Consider the following 17,276-nt stretch of genomic DNA (forward strand, 5'->3'; position numbering starts at 1 on the left):
TATATATATATATATATATATATATACATATCTACAGTACCATACATACCATATATAGTCATATTACATTTGTGACACCCACCCAGGTTGGTGCCACCCCGTGTGGTAAATAAATAAATGGTAAATGGTGCATTTATATTGCGCCTTTATCCAAGGCACACACCAGAGTTCGCACACACCGGTGCTGGAGGAAACCATGCAAGGCACTAACCTGCACATCGGGAGCAATTAGGGGTTCAGAGTCTTGCTGAACGACACTTCGACAATAACTCTGGGGGAGCCCGGGTTCGAATAGGGAACCTTGCAGTTCTCATCCGGTCACTATACATCTGAGCCAGCCTTCATTAAGGTTTCCTGCTTAAGTGTTGAAAGTTTTACCATTGATCTAATAGAGGCAGCGTGCTTGCTCAGGGGATAAATTTAATCTTGACCATCAGATTCTGTGTCTAGGTGAGACACATGACCTTTGACATGTCTCAATAGAGGATATGCGTGTGACATGACATCATCATCATACCCGGAGGTAATGCGGAAACGCCTACTGAGTGGCAAAAACGACTTTCTGGCCTTGACAGCCCATACATCCGAACAGAAAAGTCTGATTGCTATAAACGACATTAAACAACGTTAAACTCACTTTTCCACTCGATTTTCGATTCACTTTATGCATGTGCATACCCTCTATAGAAGAGCTGATTCACTTTATGCATGTGCATAACCTCTATAGAAGAGCAGGGAGACTTAATACAACCACGCCAATTGTACAAGTTATATTGTATTAACATACTCTACCATACAGCTTGGACAAAATTACATTTTATCAATTTAAAAAAAGTTACATAGTAAGGCTTTGAGGTAACAGAAAAACAATGTAGGCAACCTTCTGTCTGACTGAACAGGACTGAACAGTGAACTAAATGACAGTGTTTTATTTTTTCCAGTCCGAACAGACTCTGCTGCTAGGCAGAGTTCTATTCTGCCTTTTAATGTCAATAATATAAATACTTGAAGCACATTGTGGACTTGTTACATTCACCCTTCACAAGTCACCATCTAGTGGCTATGACAGGAACAGCACAATCACGTTGAAGAATGCTGTGATATCAAATGAAAACCACACAAAGAGTGAGTTGTTCCAACATAGGTTCTCTCGTGTGTGTCAAAATGTAACATATCTTAATACATCTTTGTTAGATTTTTTGAGTGATTTGGGATTGTCTTGTGATTGTGAAACTATATTTGGCCGTTTCATTCCATTCTAGAAGGTGAATAGATTAAGAAGTTACACAGTTATGGCCAGTTATGTACAGGTACCTTCACTGAATTTGTGCTGAAATGTAACTTGATACAAAGGATCAAAAGGTTTCTTTATTCTCTTCCTTAATGCACACAATACAATAACAAAAATATAAATTCTATATAAAACACTGGCTGACCTAAAAAATAAATCAATTCAATCCAGTCTGATCATATAAACCTACAGCACATTGCACCTGCACGGTCCATCCTTCATTTTGACCTTTTCAGTAAAAGCGGGTAAAGTGCTGTTCAGTGGATGAGCCCATGCTTGAGACATTTAGGGCAGATTCACACTATGGTCCTGGGTGCGCACTCGGGACCACTTGGCAGATGTTGTGGCAGTGTGAATGCTGCGTACCGTTCCCCGGAGCGGATCACCCAACCATTCCCAGGTCTGCACAGAGGTAGTCTCAGTCAGGACCGAGTGAAGAGTACGGATCAATACGGATCAATGCAATGTGAAAGCATTGAATACAGTTGAATGAAGTGTACTCGGGTGCGGAAGAATCAAGGCCAATGTGAATCATGGCCAGCGGGGACCAGGCAATCTTACTCGGGAACAGTTTGAATCAAACGGACTGAGTGTGAATCTGACCATAGAGTACATTAGATATCCTGCACTGTTCCTATCTCCAGCTCATCTCTTCCAGTCAGGGACGAATAGTTTTCATAATCCTCATGGGGGCCCGTGCCGCCCCCAACCCCCCCGCAGCCCCCCCCCCCCCCCCATTCATTGTGAACAAGTAGCCTTACCTACCTGGCAGGTTAAGCACCGATATTAGCATTTCAATGCCTGATCTGCATTTGTACAAGGGGACACGCAACGCGGTCCACCCCCCACCACCCCCCGCCCCGGACAGTGAGGAAAACAGACGTGTTAAGGTGCCAGACTTGGATGGTTAGAGCGGCGCGATTACATACAAAGTCAATGCAAGGCGAGAATTGCGCGAACGGGCGCGACCTGATGCGGCACAAACGGGACGAACCGAGGCGAATATATATTCAGGTCCAATTCCTCATGGGGGCCGAGATCCCTGGTCCAATTCCTCATGGGGGCCCTGGCCCCCCGGCCCCCACAGACTCTACGTCACTGCTTCCAGTCCCAGGGGATGCACAGGTCCCCGTCCTGCATGACCGAGTAGAAGTGGGAAACACAAATGTGTAAGCCTTGCATGAGAGGCGACCGCTGCTCCAGAAGCCGTTTGCAGCAAGGGATCATCTGGCTGGAGGTGATGCTGGGCTCCTTTGAAAGGTCCCTGAGGGACAAGCTCTGGACACAGTCCTTCACTGCTGCCTCCTCCTCCGATCGCAGCCTGATCATTACAAATAGGGGTAGTGCAACAGTTAATCAAACTAATCGATTTAATCCAGTACTTTTCAACCTTGATTGTGATTTTATCCACATTTCAATACATGCTGTATTGATGTGGTACCGTAGGAGAGACAACAGGCAAACGATCAAAATAACAATTATTCTACATGCTCTAATTGTGTAGACTTCATAAATTAAGTAATAAAGATGTTTAACAATAATGTAAAATGAAAGAGCGTAAAATTAAAGTATTAGTAGTTTATTAGTAGTTTCATTTTATACTCTCAAGAGTTAAATTAAAGATCTATAAGGGTTGATTTGGTGACCAACTCATCATTTAGCTGGGGACCACCTGGTCGAAAACTGGTTGAAAACCACTGATTTAATCACTACTTTTATAAAATATTTGATTCATAATCTACTGTATCCCTCCCTATTTTGAGCATGTCCTGACTCCTAATAGGCGAAAATAAATTCCAATACAATTCTAAAACAAGTAGGCTAAACAAATGACAAATAGTGAGAATAGCCACGCTGTGGGCTTTATACAGACAGACACATAAAGGCACATAAAAGGCCTCTGCCACTCACTGGTGTTTGCGTTTGATGCGTTTCCTGGCTTCAAGCGCATGGCTCTGGAGGAAGGTCTGCAGCTCTGGAGGGTCACAGTTAGTCGGAATAATAAACTGGCCCATCTCATGAAGACTGGGGGTGGAGCGGTGACTGAAAGAAATCAACACAAAACCTTGAGTTTTAGTATGCACACACACACACACAAATACAAATCCCCCTTTTTTGAAAACCTCCCCAAATAAGCACTAGTTCCAAGATAACGGACTGCATACCGTATGTGTAGTGTTGATTTCGTCGACGAAAAATGGTCATCGACTACCTTTTTTCACTGAGGAAAGCTGAATAAAAACAAAATAAAAACTAAGCTATGATGACTAAAACTATGACTAAATATATTAACATTACGTTAACAAAGAAGAACTAGACCAAAATGTTAGGGAGGGACTAGTGGACAAGAAAACCAAGTCATTTTATGAGTCATGTTGTGAAAATAACAGATCTACTCATCGCAGCGCAATGCGTTGTGAGCTTGCATCGAGGCCTGCCGAAACACATTTTAGTCGACAAAATCAACTGTAGATTTAGTTGACTAAAATCTTATGACCTTTAGCCGACTAAAACTAGACTAACACTAAAACATTTCAGATGACTAAAATGTGACTAAAAACTAAATTAAGTTTTATTCCAAAGACTATGACTAATCTAAAATCAAAATTTGCTGTCAAAATCAACACTGGTATGGAGATACATATTTAGGGCTGATAGAATGAACTAACTTCTCCAAGGTCATTGCTAGTCCCTGCAGACTCCTGGGGTGCAGGAAGAGCCGTCGAGGTAGCAGCCTCTTGTGGAAGTTGTTGAGGGTGCTGTAGTGCTCCTCGATGGGCTGAACGGACCCCAAGCTCTCGCCATGGATGACCTGGATGCCTCCCAGGAGGAGGCTGATCCTCTCCTTCAGCCACTCTGTCTGCTGCTGCAGGCGACAGTAGCTGGGCAATCGCTCAAAGATCTGATCAGGGCACATGGATATAGAATCTAATGTATTTACTTATTTGTGTACATTAACCCATTTAGACATTGTGTCGCCTTATTGCTTTTAACCACTTTAACCATTATTTTAAACTGTAGCTGTTGAAAAATAGCAGATCTACAAGCTTGTATAGCGTGGCACTCTGCTATTTTTAACTCCAAATATTTGCTTCTGGGGGTGGTCCCTAGAACAACATATTCTCAGATGGGAGTCCGCAGCCAAATACAGATAATTCTGTAGGTCCTTGACATGAAAAAGCTTGAGAACCACACTGACATAGAAACTGTCATGATTTAGAAGACATTTGTAGAATCTGATCTCATCCAAAAGTCAGAGATCTTTTTGTGCACAGCTGCATTCTGGGACCTTACCATTAGCTTTAGAAACAGGTAGATTCATTGGTACTCCTGAGGAGGACAGAGTATGTTTACTGTGTGATTTGAAAGAAATTGAAAATGAAATTCATTTTTTGTTTTACTGCCCATTATATGAAGAACTAAGACATGTATTATTTTGTAAAATGACAACCATCTGTGTTAACTTTTTCTGGTTAAAGGACTACGAAAAGTTGGAATTTTGTTTTAGGAAAGGTATTTTTGCTTTAGTAGAATTTTTATGCAAAGCGTGGGAAAAAAGGCAGAATGTTTTGTTTGTGTAAAAAAAAAAAAACGGAAAAAAAAGAAAAGAAAACTGTTTCTTGTACACAATGCAATACTGACGCAATGATTTGTGGTGTGTCCTATAAGTCCATGTGGGCTGGGCGCCTTGGGTGCATGACACAAAAATAAAGAATCTATAATATGGCTTAATGACAATACAAACATTGACATGCCTACAATCAGAAAGTCACACAGGCGGGATTAACAGCCAGGTCAAATCTGAGGACGTCAGCAATTACCTTGGCCCAGTGATGATGAACATCCATCGTTCCCAGCATGACCTGTCCTGAGGCGTTCATCCCAGACTGGTCAGTGAATATTATTGTGTGTCCTAAACAAAGGGTACGTTAAGGACAAACATGGCAGTTGAAATCATTATCAACCTTTATTACCAAGTCATCTCCAAGAATAGGTGAGGATTGATCCGATTTCTGACGGAAAGGATAAGGATAACTGAAATGCCTACACCTCAACGTGACAATCTGTGCTATTTTCAGCATGCAACCAAGTGTAAAATGACTGGATCTCTTGTCTACTAGTCCCTTCATAACATTTTAGTCTAGTTTTTATTTGTTAACAAAATTGTCAATATATTTAGTCTTAGTTTTAGTCATCATAGCTTAGTTAAGTTAGTTTTAATTTAGTTTCCATTTAGTTTTCGTCAGTGAAAAGTAGTCGACACATTTTGTTTTGTCATAGTATTAGTTGACGAAATCAACACTGGAGCTGTACCTCGCAGGTTGATTAAAGCCTCTGGGTTCTGTTGAGACAGCCGGCTGAGACTCTGGAGCTGACAGCACCTGTGGGTGACTCCCCAGCTGCGCTGCCACCTGCAGTACAGGAGCAGAGTGATTGCAGTGATGTTTGTTAGTGCAGCCATTGGAAAAGTCAGTCTTTAGCTGCAGGACATATGTGACCAGGTCTAGCAAAATGGTCCTCATCTCGCCTATAATGAAAAGGCAGAAAATCTTTTTCATATTAACACAGCTTGAATGTTGAAGAAGGTTTTCATTCCAACAGATTATTGATTTGGGCAAATTAAATGTATACATGTATAAGTCTAAGTAGGCTAGCCAGCTCTAGGTGTTGAAATGTTGGGGATTTTCTCAGCTTTGGGTAAAACGGCACAATCATTTTAAAATGGTCATATCTCCTTCAAATATTTTCCAATTTCATTGAATGATTACATTCTGTACTATAATAATCTGTAAAAAACTGAAAAATTACTCTGGTCGAGATGAGGGCCTATTTGCCAGACCCGGTCACATATTGCTGTGACTTTGCTACTCAAGTTAGTACCGTATATGAATGGTGATGTTAAAGATCTGCATGGAATGTAATGTTAACCTGATATCAGCCAAGGCAAACTTCTGGCCCAGCTCCTTCTTCAGTCTCTTCAGTTCTTCTCGCCGAGGGAGACTAGCCCTGTGCTTCTTCGTAGCCGTGGGCTCGTTTTTTCTCAGCCATGTGCTAGGGGCAAGTAGACATTTCTTTAATTGAACACTATCATAAATTATTTACCATCCTCACATTTATTTTGATGAATTCCTGTTCTGTCTATAGAAGTGTCTATTTGTACGTCTCTAAATGTTTTGATGATTTGAACATGGTGGACCCTGTTGGAAACAAGTGTAATGCTTAATTGGGTCGTCCACTCACAGTTAACAGCCTTTGTATTGAGTTTGTGCTTGAAATGTACTGTAATTCTGCAAACTGTTAATAAATTCTTCAATCAATCAATCAATCAATATCTCTACATTTCTTGTAGGGCTAAAGTACCACAAGAACACTGCCAAAGTAGTGCTGACAAGTGATGTCACTGGGAAAGGCATGCGAGACAAGACAAGAGCTGCAGCCACAACAAGGCTACCCTAGTAAATAGGCTTAATTTAAAATAAAAATACAATTAAAAACAAAATATCTGACCTTTAGAAAATCCTCACAACATTAATCACATGAACCCCTATAGAGGATGGCAGTTATGTATTCCACTGCAGAGACGCATGGCCATGCTGCGTACCAACGCACTAACCTGAGTGTTGGCTCTACTCTCTTGGCTTGCTCTAGCTCCTGCTCAGGATCTCTGTAGCCAGTGAATGTGTAGTAGGTCTTGTCCCATTTGATGGGCCTGTAGAAGGGTATCCCAGCCTCTGAGGGCCTCTTCGCCGTCTCTGCGCTGCTTTTCAGCTCTTCCATATGCTTGACGGAGAGACTGCAGGACGTCAACACGTTCATCACTGTGCTTACCATGTCCTTGGTGTGCAGGGTAAAACTCACCGAACGGAACCCTGGGGGACAATTAGGATATCCTTGCACTTGACTACATAAAACAAACAATGTTAAATGTCAGACGAGAATGCAGAGAATTCTTCGTAATGAGTGAACAAGGCATACCAGAGGGGACAGGGTCTTGCTGGATGTCAGTGTGGTCTCTCGTTTCCCTAACATAGAAGGTGAGTTTAGTTGGTTGAACGGAGCGTTCCCCTGGTTTCTGAAGGGTTTCCAAGTAGCCATTTAGCCTCTTGAGTGAATTTTCATTCACTTCCTGCAAACCATGGTATAAGGTAGGCCTATTTGATGTATTTGATTAATATGCAGTTAATTGATGGTACTCTTGACTTTACAACCAATACATTTTGGGCCATTTGATCACTTACCCTTTCCCTTGGATACTGTCCAAAGAAGTCAGGATGGACCGCAAAGTAAAATGGTCTAAGTGCATTAATGGCGTCTGCCCCTGACAGAGCTCTCTGCTGGACAAAATGCGTGGCAACACGTTTGCTCTTAAATCTGAAAAGGGATGAAAGTTATAAATTAGTTATAATTCGTCAGGCTATGACCTTTTTTTCGCTTTTTTACTTGCACCCTGATAATGAAATAAGGGCTTAAACTGTCTGAGTTGCTCCAGTGCCTTGTTTCCTCCTGTAAGCTGTCTTGCCTCTGAGATGCACCAGACTGGCCTGCCATAGGCTAGAGGCCTCTGAGATGCACCAGACTGGCCTGCCATAGGCTAGAGGCCTCTGAGATGCACCAGACTGGCCTGCCATAGGCTAGAGGCACCTTGCAGGCCTACAGGTAACGAAAAGAGTTATGGGGGTCCTTGAAATTAAAAACTTTGAGAACTGTGTTCTCATAGTCACATTCATTGTATAAAACATAATCACGTTGGTTTATCATACCGGTACGTTTTTCTGTATAGTCGCTTGTAAATAGGCCTACTGTAGTTGTGGGTTGCGTTTTTTGGGGGCTTGTTTCAAAAGTGTAGTAGTTGCTTGGCCCAGGCGGCTGGCGTAGACATCCGGACTCCTATATAGCCTGACAGCGTATCGTGGGTTCGAATCCCGTTCCCAATGGCCTTTGCTGCGTGTTTCATGTCAAGGACCACACAATTAATATTGTCCACCATTCCCATCTAAAAATATGTTGTGCCAGCTATGGGACCCCAATAGGAACTACCACTTTTGCATTGTTAAAATGTAAAAATGTGCTCATGTGGCCTATAGTCACTTCTTTTGGCATGTTTTCATTAAACGCCTGTGGTCTCTGAGGCTATGTTTTCATAGACCTGGCTGCTTATTTCTTTAGCAAGATCTGGCAACACTAGTGTGCATGATATAATATGCTGGCTGAGTGTGTAAACAAATGAAGGTCTTTACCTCACAGTAGTGCGCAAGAGGAAGGTCACAGACATGTCTGTTGTGAAGGATCAGCAGATGCACACCCACGTCAGAGTCATGACAGTCACAGCATGCAACACTGTTGTGCAATGGGAAAACAAGGCAGTGTTTGTTGAGATTAACTTCACACATCAAAGAGAACATCGTTATTACAGTTTTGTCAAGGTGTATTTTTGCTGTCACGTTTTCCACTCTTTATAAGCTCAACAGTCTAACGTGACAGCACATTATACTGTCCAGCAACAGCAACTGTAAACAAACATGTTTGGAGTTTGGTTGGCTGCCAACCCACGTTATATAGCTGATTATGTAGGTCAAGTGTAGCCGTTACAACCCTGTCCTCCTAATGTGGCTATGTCTGTGCAAAGCTAAAATGTTTGTTTTAGATGAATACGCACTTTAAATGTCATTGTTCGGAATGATCGATCATCAATTATCTAGCTTAGTTGTTTAATAACAGATCATAACGGGCTAAGAGCTAACGTTGACATCAACAACATTGGCTAACTATCTCAACCAACACAAAACGTGTCTCTAACATCGCTGGTCATGCTAAGCAGAAAGCAGGCTTTGTTACTGCATTATAGAGCTTGTCTCATGTATAGATAAATAGCACAGAGACGGTTTAAAATTGGTCTTAACCTTTAACGACGTGATGTGCTCTCCATTCAGCCTGCTTTAAAAGCAGCGACTGAAGTGAATATAGACCAAAGCAATCGCATGCTGGACTGGAGCTGTCAAATAACATATGGATTTTGGAGACATCTAGTGGCAATGAGCTGAACTTGCCAGACACAACACAGACTTTTCTTATATAATTTAATATCCATCCATAGCATACAGAAGGAAAAAAAACTCATTATGCCTAAGAAGGGATGCTAATCACACATTACATTTAAGCGTGACACAAAATTAGTTCAGTATTTTCAGTGCAATTGATAGGCCTATACAGTATAATTTCTTGTCTTGTATCTCATGACATTATGTAGGCCTGTAATGATTTTAAGGGCGACCATCTCCAAGGCACCTAGAAGTCTCATAATCCCTTTGGGTGGTGGGTGAAGATCCATTGTGAGTCACAGGCGCGGAGAACACATGCCAACACAACAGTGATATGTTACCATGCATTCTGAAGTTTATTACACACACACAGAGTATATACAGTAGGACAGTAGATCTATGACATAGTATATACAGTAGGACAGTAGATCTATGACGTCCCTAGTAGATGATGGAAACCATGATAAGAACAGAATGAGCAGGAACATATATCTCATATCATATTGTACGTACAGTCTGATACAGTAGTAGACATGGTTATCAATATGCTTATGCAGCTATATGTGTCGTCTGAGTCAGGCAACAAGGCCCATATAGCCTTAAGGACTTGTTCTTAAGGATATGGACCAAAGCTAGACATGATGCTGACAGTTGAAGTTCTGAAGTCCCATATCTGATGAACAGTATGAACGTTTGGGGGAGTTACTAAAACTAGGCCAGGATATGTAGCCATGTGGAAATCATTATGAGCTCAGTGTGAATGCAAGTCATCTGAACCAGTCACCAGAAAGAGAGAGACAGCAGATCAACAGAAAGAAACATGGTGGCTACACAAGGGAACCCTCCCTTGCAACATCGTTCACAGGACCGCGCATGGCATTTGCAAACATCGGTGAGTCATTCTTCTTTCTTTTGTGTATCGTCGTCATACGTCCAGCTCAGTGTAAGGTGAGTCCTTGATGATTGTGCATGGTCTATTGTGTAGGGTTTTACTGTTTTGAATGAATACGAGCACAACTTTTGGAGGTCTATCTATCCTCTATTCTAGAGAATGTACCACCGTTTTCACTAATGCATTGGATAATCACATCAGATAGATAGATAGATAGATAGATAGATAGATAGATAGATAGATAGATAGATAGATAGATAGATAGATAGATTCTGCAGTCATTCAGCAGATACATAAAATGCACAAGAGAACGAAATGTCATTTCACTGGCTTTTAGTATGCTAGTTAAAAGAGAACTAAAATACTATTAAAATCTAAGATCCACTTTTAAAAACAGATACATTAAAAAGCACCATTAGTTCATAGAAAGACAGATAGTCTTTATAGGAGTCCTTGGCTTGGGGGAAAAAGCTCTTGGAGAATCTTGCTGTTTTACTTGCAATGCTTTGATAGTCGATACCTTCTGCCAGAGTGAACAGTCCCTGTGGTGTGGGTGGGGACTGTTCACTCTGTTGCCTTCTGGCAGAAGGTATCGAAGCATTGGAAGTAAAGTAAAGTAAAGTTAGTAGATCATGACTCATGTTAAGTAAGGCTCAGTGAAAATATTAACTTAAAAAAACATTAAGTAATCCATTATCTGGATATCAATCTTAACTAACACAACTCTATGTTGTTGCATAATAAAAAAGGATCTTTGATCCCATTATACCACTAGGATATTCAACCCTGGGTAGGTCGACAATGTTTGCTACAACGTTTTGTCCAGTTTATTTCATACAGTATACTATAGAGCTACAGTGCATATTTACTTGAGACCATAAGTTCATGTGTCATTGTAATTACCTTGTTTTCAGGCATGGTTCATTGTTCCTGTATTCCTAATACTACATACCACAGGCTCGGATTCATTCTCCCCCACCTCTGTGACATCGACATATCCAACAATGTTGGAGCCTTTGTTCCAACATGTCACTGAACAACAGAACCAGTTCATTCAGGTAAGAGCTGAATGAACTGAATGAACTTTACTTACTTACTTACAGTAAGTAAGTAAAGTAAAGTGTATTTATAGAGCACCTTTCACAGACAATTACAGTCACAAAGTGCTTTAACAACAATACAATTAAAACGAGTCAATAGTCAATAAAATAAGTCAAGAACTAAATCACTAATAAAGTAAGACAAAATAGAGCAATCAACATTTAACATTTAACCATGCCGGCTATGGAAAGGCCTGTTTAAAAAGGTGCAGTCCTTTAAAAATGTCCACAGAATCCACAGTTCTTAGGTGGAGGGGGAGCTCATTCCAGCCTAGGGGCAAAACCTGCAAAGGCTGTTGCTGTTTATACATATTCTGTCTAAACTATTCAATCAATCAATCAAAAACTATAAAGGCAACTGACTAAAACTTCATGATACTATGCTTGTTTAATTACTTTTGTCTAACTTACTATTTGTTTATTATTTTGGGTGAAAACCATGTATAAGCCCTTTGTGGATTTCTTTTCCCACCTGCACTTTTTTTCTCTTTTAATAATACCTTTTTGTACTGTTTTTATTGTGCAAATAAAATAATAATAAAAAAAACCACTCACCAAAACATGCTTAATGTTGGGGATTGCAATGGAAGATGATAATAGTGTTGGTGATATATTGATTAATGTCCATTGTGCCGTTTGATGTGTCAGAGGCTGAGGGAGTGGGTGGCTGTTGAAAGTGATTCATCCAGTCCAGCCAAATGGGGAGAAATTGACAAGTTGTTGAACATGACAGCGGACCGGCTTCGAGAACTAGGAGCTAGCGTGGAGTTAGCAGATGTCGGCACACAACAGGTATTGAAGTAGTTATTAATACCGGCCACACACACACATTGCAAAATAAGAATCATATAGGTACATCTTCTTTACGTGTGCTGTGCACTCAGAAAATAAACACGCTATATAAACACTCTCTAAATCTCAGCTTGTACTTTGTGCCTTGCTTTTAAAAGTTGCCCTGTGGAGAGACCATTCCTCTGCCACCTGTGTTGTTGGCTGAATTCGCCAGGGACCCAAAGAAAGCCACACTCTGCATATATGGTCATGTGGATGTTCAACCAGCCAGGATGGAGGATGGCTGGGTCACTGATCCCTATAACCTGACTGAAATCAATGGTGGGTTCCCCATGTCACCTCAGCTCAATTGTGGTTAAATAATGTGGCTTCATTATAAATAATTTGTTATTTCACAATAATTATGTCACGAGAGTTCCCCTCTTTTAGGTAACTTGTATGGGCGAGGTGCTACAGATAATAAAGGGCCTGTGCTTGCCTGGCTTCATGCTGTTGAATCATATCAAGCGACAGAGAAGGTTACACATTACACGTTATTATTTTGACAGACAAAATGATTATTTTTGTAATGTTACTTAAACATACATTATTTTTTTGTATCCAGAAATCATTTTTACTAAACCAAAAGAGCACATGGTAAAAAGGTAACATCATACCACAGACTGTGGTACTAAACTGGGTATGTACAACTACAAATACAAAGGCATATACTGCTCCATCTTTTTCAGGAAATACCTATGAATCTGAAATTCATTATAGAAGGGTCAGAAGAAGTGGGATCACTCGGTCTGTTGGACTTGACCAAGAAGAGGAACGATAGCTTCTTTGCAGACGTGGACTACATTGTCATCTCCGACAATGTTTGGGCGACCAGAACTCCCGCTCTGACCTATGGAACCAGGGGTAGCTGCTATTTCCTTGTGGAGGTGAAGTGAAATGGTGTGAATTAAGTGGAGTTGTATGAATGTCAGAAAAAATAACATATTGTGAATTCATATACTGTTTAATGAATGTATTTTGGTGCCCAAACCTTTGCATTAGTCAGCCATACAAATAAGAAAGGTTGTTCAAACAAGTAAGCCTATTAACCAGTGGTGTAAAGTAACCAAGTGCATTCACTCAAGTACTGTACTTAAGTACAATTTTGAGGTATTTGTACTTTACTTGAGTATTTCCAATTTCCAATACTTTTACTTCTACTCCACTACATCTCAGAGGCAAAATTTGTACTTTTACTATTTGAAAATAGCAGATCTACAAGCTCACAATGTGTCGTGATGCGACGCATTTAGAGCTTGTAGATCTGCTAACCCTTTCGAACTTGTGAAATGGGACATTCTGCAATATCAGCACTTTTACTTTTAGTACTTTAAGTACATTTTGATGCTGATACTTTTGTACTTTTACTTGAGTACAATACAATCTGAATACTTCTACTTGTAACGGAGTACATCTACATTGCAGAATTTATACCTTTACTTAAGTAAAACATTTGAGTACTTTTTCAACCACTGCTATTAACCTTGATTTGTGTATTTCAAGGTTGATGGGCCCAAGCAAGATCTTCATTCTGGGGTATATGGGGGTTCGATCCATGAACCTATGTTTGATCTAATAACGTTACTGGGTGAGAGAGAGAGTTTATTTCTTATCCTTCCAGGTACCACAAGGTATTAGTTTTTATCAAATTTAAACATATCAAATGTTTAGTTTTGTAATTTTGTTGCTATCCTCTTCTACATACATGTCAATAGGAAGTCTGTCAGACCATACAGGTAAGATCCTCATTCCTGGCATAAGTGATAATGTGGCGCCCCTTACTGGTGATGAGAGGAACACCTATGAGCACATCAGCTTTGACCTGGAGGAAATGAAACGTTCAGTGGGTGTAAAACACTTCCTGCAAGACACAAAGGTAAAGTTGCCAACAGCAGTCTAATGTTGCAATTTAGCCAGCCTCGAAGAGACATCAGATCAGTTTTCAATATGTAATATTTCAAATGGGTTTGTATTGGAATTGTGCAGAATATTGACTAGAGCATCCTTTTGCGATTCAGGAAGAAGTCTTGATGGCTCGATGGCGCTACCCCTCCTTGTCTATGCATGGAATTGAGGGAGCATTCTCAGAGCCAGGAAGCAAAACCGTTATTCCTAGACGTGTCATTGGGAAGTTCTCAATACGTTTAGTGCACAATATGGACCCACCTGAAGTTGAGAGACAGGTATTGGCACCATTGCATCTACTTAATTTAACCTAATGTAACCTAACCAATGATAATCATTAACTAATAGGGCAGCGACATGTCAAATGTGTGCCTGGTGTTGCATGTGGTCAATTAAGCAAAAAGCAATATGTTTGTAGGTTTTGACCTGGCCTTGAACTTCCATCATCCAGGTGTGTTCAGCACTCAATCTGGCATGACTCATCTACAGTATGATGTATGATGTCAGTACAGTACTACGAGTCAGTCAGTCATCCACTATGCAAAGTTTCTGTCAACATTTTTTTTTCTTTTACTATTACCATTCTGCTACAATGGCTGATAAAACTCAGATGAACCTGTACACAAGATGTAATAATAAAGACCAATAGAACCTTGTAGATATAGATTAGACAGACAGACAGACAGACGGACGGACGGACGGACGGACGGACGGACGGTCGGACCGACCGACCGACCGACCGACCGACCGACCGACCGACCGACCGACCGACCGACCGACCGACCGACCGACCGACCGACCGACCGACCGACCGACCAATTTTCCACCATATATATATGTTCTCCTCCAACAGGTGCAAGAGCATCTCAAACTGGTCTTTGATAGACTAAGAAGCCCCAACAGGCTCAAAGTGACTGCCACTGTGAGCGCCAAACCTTGGTTGGGGGACGTCAAGGACCCACAGTACACAGCAGGGAAGAAAGCAGTTAAAAGTGGTATATGTTTCATTTTGTACTTCATCTGGTAATGGATCCCCCCCCCCAATGTTAAAAATTCACGAAGAGAAGCTAGTTGAGGCAGGCAGCTCGAGTGGCACTGCATCGGCAACTAAGTCTAGTGATACCCTGTTACAAGTGTTTGTGCATTTGCACCTGTATTTAAACTGCTGAAGGTGCTTATTGCTGCTGTTGTCTAAATTCTGCTGTTGTTGTTTTGTTTTTTTTCATCTGTTCCCTGTAAAATGTCTCACAGACGGTATGTGTAGCCATTCCATGATGTTGCATCTTTTTGAGTGAGCTCCTATTTGACGTACTGTAACTTAAGTAAGAAATACATCCTTTCCGTGTGCCAGTGTTTGGAGTGGACCCCGAGTTGATCCGTGAGGGATCAACCATTCCCATAGCCCAGGACTTTCAAGAGGTGACGGGTAAAAGTGTGATGATGCTGCCAATCGGTGCCCACGATGACGGAGAGCACTCTCAGAATGAGAAGATCAGCAGGTGAGAAGTCCATGATACAGTGGTTAGTCAAGTCAATTCAAACAGAGTGAATATTCAATCAAAATACTTCTCCCCTTGCTATTTTTGTCTTTATCTGAAATTTGCAGGTACAACTTCATTGAGGGGACCAAGCTGTTTGCGGCTTACATTTATGAGCTCTCTCAACTAAATTAGCACACACAGATGTTAAGTAATGTGGTATTGAAGACTGGCGTCCAGGCTAACTGAACTTGGGAATTTTGTATAATAAATGGGATTCTAACACTTTTTCTTACAAAAAACGAATTTCCTTGTTACAGCCCAGGGTTAGATTTTTGAGATATACAGGTTTAATGTTTGTTTTTAGTTCAATGTTTGTTTTAAAAACGCCATTGACAATGAAGAGAACATTTACATCATCTTGTCCCTAACACAAACATTATATGCCATTAACAATAAAGAGAATTTAATGTTTGTTTTGTCACCGTTTGTTTTATATCACCATTACTTTGAACATGTGTGGGCCTGTGCTGTGAAATTAATGTGGCATGCAGGAATGTTTTGGGGTAAGACAAATAGATAGGAAAACAAAGAAAGGAGGTAGAAATATTATACAGAATCGGCGCAGAACAGGCAAAGTACCGAAGTCACACCTTCAGTCATTGTCCACCAAAGCCCGCCTCTCTTATTTTAGTTAAAGGCAGCTGGTGAGCAAAAATGAATAATGAATCCTAATGAAAAATGGGAGATGGGGGCTGCGTTTCCAACCATCCATGTCACATAATTTTGACGGTGATGAATTAAACAAAATGACTGTGAAAGTAAACAGTGTACTCATTGCAGGGGTCTCATTTATCACCTCCTGACCTGCCAGACTACTGTATCAATTAAAGCCTATGCATTCATCCATCTTCAGGCTGTGGCAACGCCAACACTGTGTGTCACATAGAAGTGGTGATTAATCACTGGGTGGCCATTTGAGAGTAAATTATATATAAGTATCATTGTGTCTGTTTCATATGCATTTAAAAAGAAAACACACACACACCCGTGTGAAGTGAGGGGCGCCCAATTTATATAGTCCACATGAAGTCTTACGCTATCATTTAGTGCCCTAAACAAACGTTAAAGTCCATAGCCTTGGCTGGGAAACATTTTACGTCCTAAGTGCTCTAAATAAACATTGTTATATCCTCATTCCTTCCATAGTAGTCCATAGACTTGGCTCAGGCTGGCATATCATCTTCAAAAGCCATGCATTGCTATAGCGCCTCTCAAAAAAAGAGGGGAAAAAAAAGATAAACGTATTCTAGTCAGGGAAAGAAACAACTTTTTGTTGTCCAAAACCAGCCAGTTAATCCCAAAAAGTAGGCCTTCCTCCTCTTCAGTCACCTTCACTAGCAAATCTGTATTTTTAGAATGTAGCTCAAGGACCCCTGAATGACCAGACAGCAGACATGTAGGTCCATAAACTGCAGCCCCAGCCAGTAGCCTATTTACCTGATTGTGTGTAATATTAACCTTTTATGCTGCTGGAGCAAAACGTTTGGAGTATTTTCCCCTATGACATGATAGTATACAACAGAAATTCAGAATGAAATATAGCCTGACAAATACACATAGTAATTATGTTTTCTGGTGCAAATAGTTGAATTCGAATCATTAATTAAAACACCAAAGCATGTTATAAATGTCCAACAACATTTCATGTTAATTATACCAGTTGATAGCCTACTCTGT

The 17,276-nt window shown here is 40.7% G+C and overlaps 2 protein-coding genes across 5 annotated transcripts; one reads left to right on the top strand and one right to left on the bottom strand.

Moving 5' to 3' along the window:
- Window positions 1-2,151: 2,151 nt before the first annotated feature.
- tcaim (T cell activation inhibitor, mitochondrial) lies at window positions 2,152-9,257 on the bottom strand. Of its 3 annotated transcripts, XM_079502644.1 has the most exons (11): window positions 9,193-9,257; window positions 8,530-8,629; window positions 7,531-7,663; window positions 7,268-7,418; window positions 6,906-7,161; window positions 6,221-6,343; window positions 5,606-5,703; window positions 5,113-5,204; window positions 3,961-4,193; window positions 3,203-3,334; window positions 2,152-2,612 (listed from the first exon to the last, which is right to left on the bottom strand). In XM_079502644.1, exons 2-11 carry the CDS (start codon window positions 8,562-8,564, stop codon window positions 2,387-2,389), a joined length of 1,479 nt encoding a protein of 492 aa, XP_079358770.1. In that variant the 5' UTR covers window positions 8,565-8,629; window positions 9,193-9,257; the 3' UTR covers window positions 2,152-2,386. The 3 variants fall into 3 exon arrangements, with proteins under 3 accessions (XP_079358770.1, XP_079358772.1, XP_079358771.1); XM_079502646.1 differs by lacking the exon at window positions 9,193-9,257 and having other exon boundaries at window positions 7,268-7,314; XM_079502645.1 differs by lacking the exon at window positions 9,193-9,257 and having other exon boundaries at window positions 7,268-7,443.
- Window positions 9,258-10,091: 834 nt separating this feature from the next.
- Window positions 10,092-15,870, top strand: LOC306924216 (beta-Ala-His dipeptidase-like). 2 transcript variants are annotated; one of them, XM_079502641.1, is made up of 12 exons: window positions 10,092-10,222; window positions 11,137-11,280; window positions 11,971-12,114; window positions 12,273-12,435; window positions 12,544-12,632; window positions 12,843-13,040; window positions 13,657-13,741; window positions 13,869-14,029; window positions 14,172-14,336; window positions 14,912-15,053; window positions 15,410-15,557; window positions 15,665-15,870. In XM_079502641.1, the coding sequence occupies exons 1-12, from the start codon at window positions 10,151-10,153 to the stop codon at window positions 15,729-15,731; spliced, it is 1,578 nt and encodes a 525-aa protein (XP_079358767.1). In that variant the 5' UTR covers window positions 10,092-10,150; the 3' UTR covers window positions 15,732-15,870. The 2 variants fall into 2 exon arrangements, with proteins under 2 accessions (XP_079358767.1, XP_079358768.1); XM_079502642.1 differs by lacking the exon at window positions 10,092-10,222 and adding an exon at window positions 10,908-11,012.
- Window positions 15,871-17,276: the final 1,406 nt, after the last annotated feature.

This window comes from Electrona antarctica (genome assembly GCF_951216825.1).
Source record: "Electrona antarctica genome assembly, chromosome: 6".
NCBI lineage: Eukaryota > Metazoa > Chordata > Actinopteri > Myctophiformes > Myctophidae > Electrona > Electrona antarctica.

Excerpts from the sequence above, each read along its gene's own strand:
- tcaim (XM_079502644.1), bottom strand. The coding sequence starts at position 8,564 with ATGTCTGTGACCTTCCTCTTGCGCACTACTGTGAG. Across the intron at positions 5,704-6,220 it reads TTTGCCTTGGCTGATATCAG|GTGGCAGCGCAGCTGGGGAG; the intron begins GTTAACATTACA and ends CCTGTACTGCAG. Across the intron at positions 2,613-3,202 it reads CGCATCAAACGCAAACACCA|GCTGCGATCGGAGGAGGAGG; the intron begins GTGAGTGGCAGA and ends TGTAATGATCAG.
- LOC306924216 (XM_079502641.1), top strand. The coding sequence starts at position 10,151 with ATGGTGGCTACACAAGGGAACCCTCCCTTGCAACATCGTTCACAGGAC. Across the intron at positions 10,223-11,136 it reads CATGGCATTTGCAAACATCG|GCATGGTTCATTGTTCCTGT; the intron begins GTGAGTCATTCT and ends CCTTGTTTTCAG. Across the intron at positions 15,558-15,664 it reads CAGAATGAGAAGATCAGCAG|GTACAACTTCATTGAGGGGA; the intron begins GTGAGAAGTCCA and ends TGAAATTTGCAG.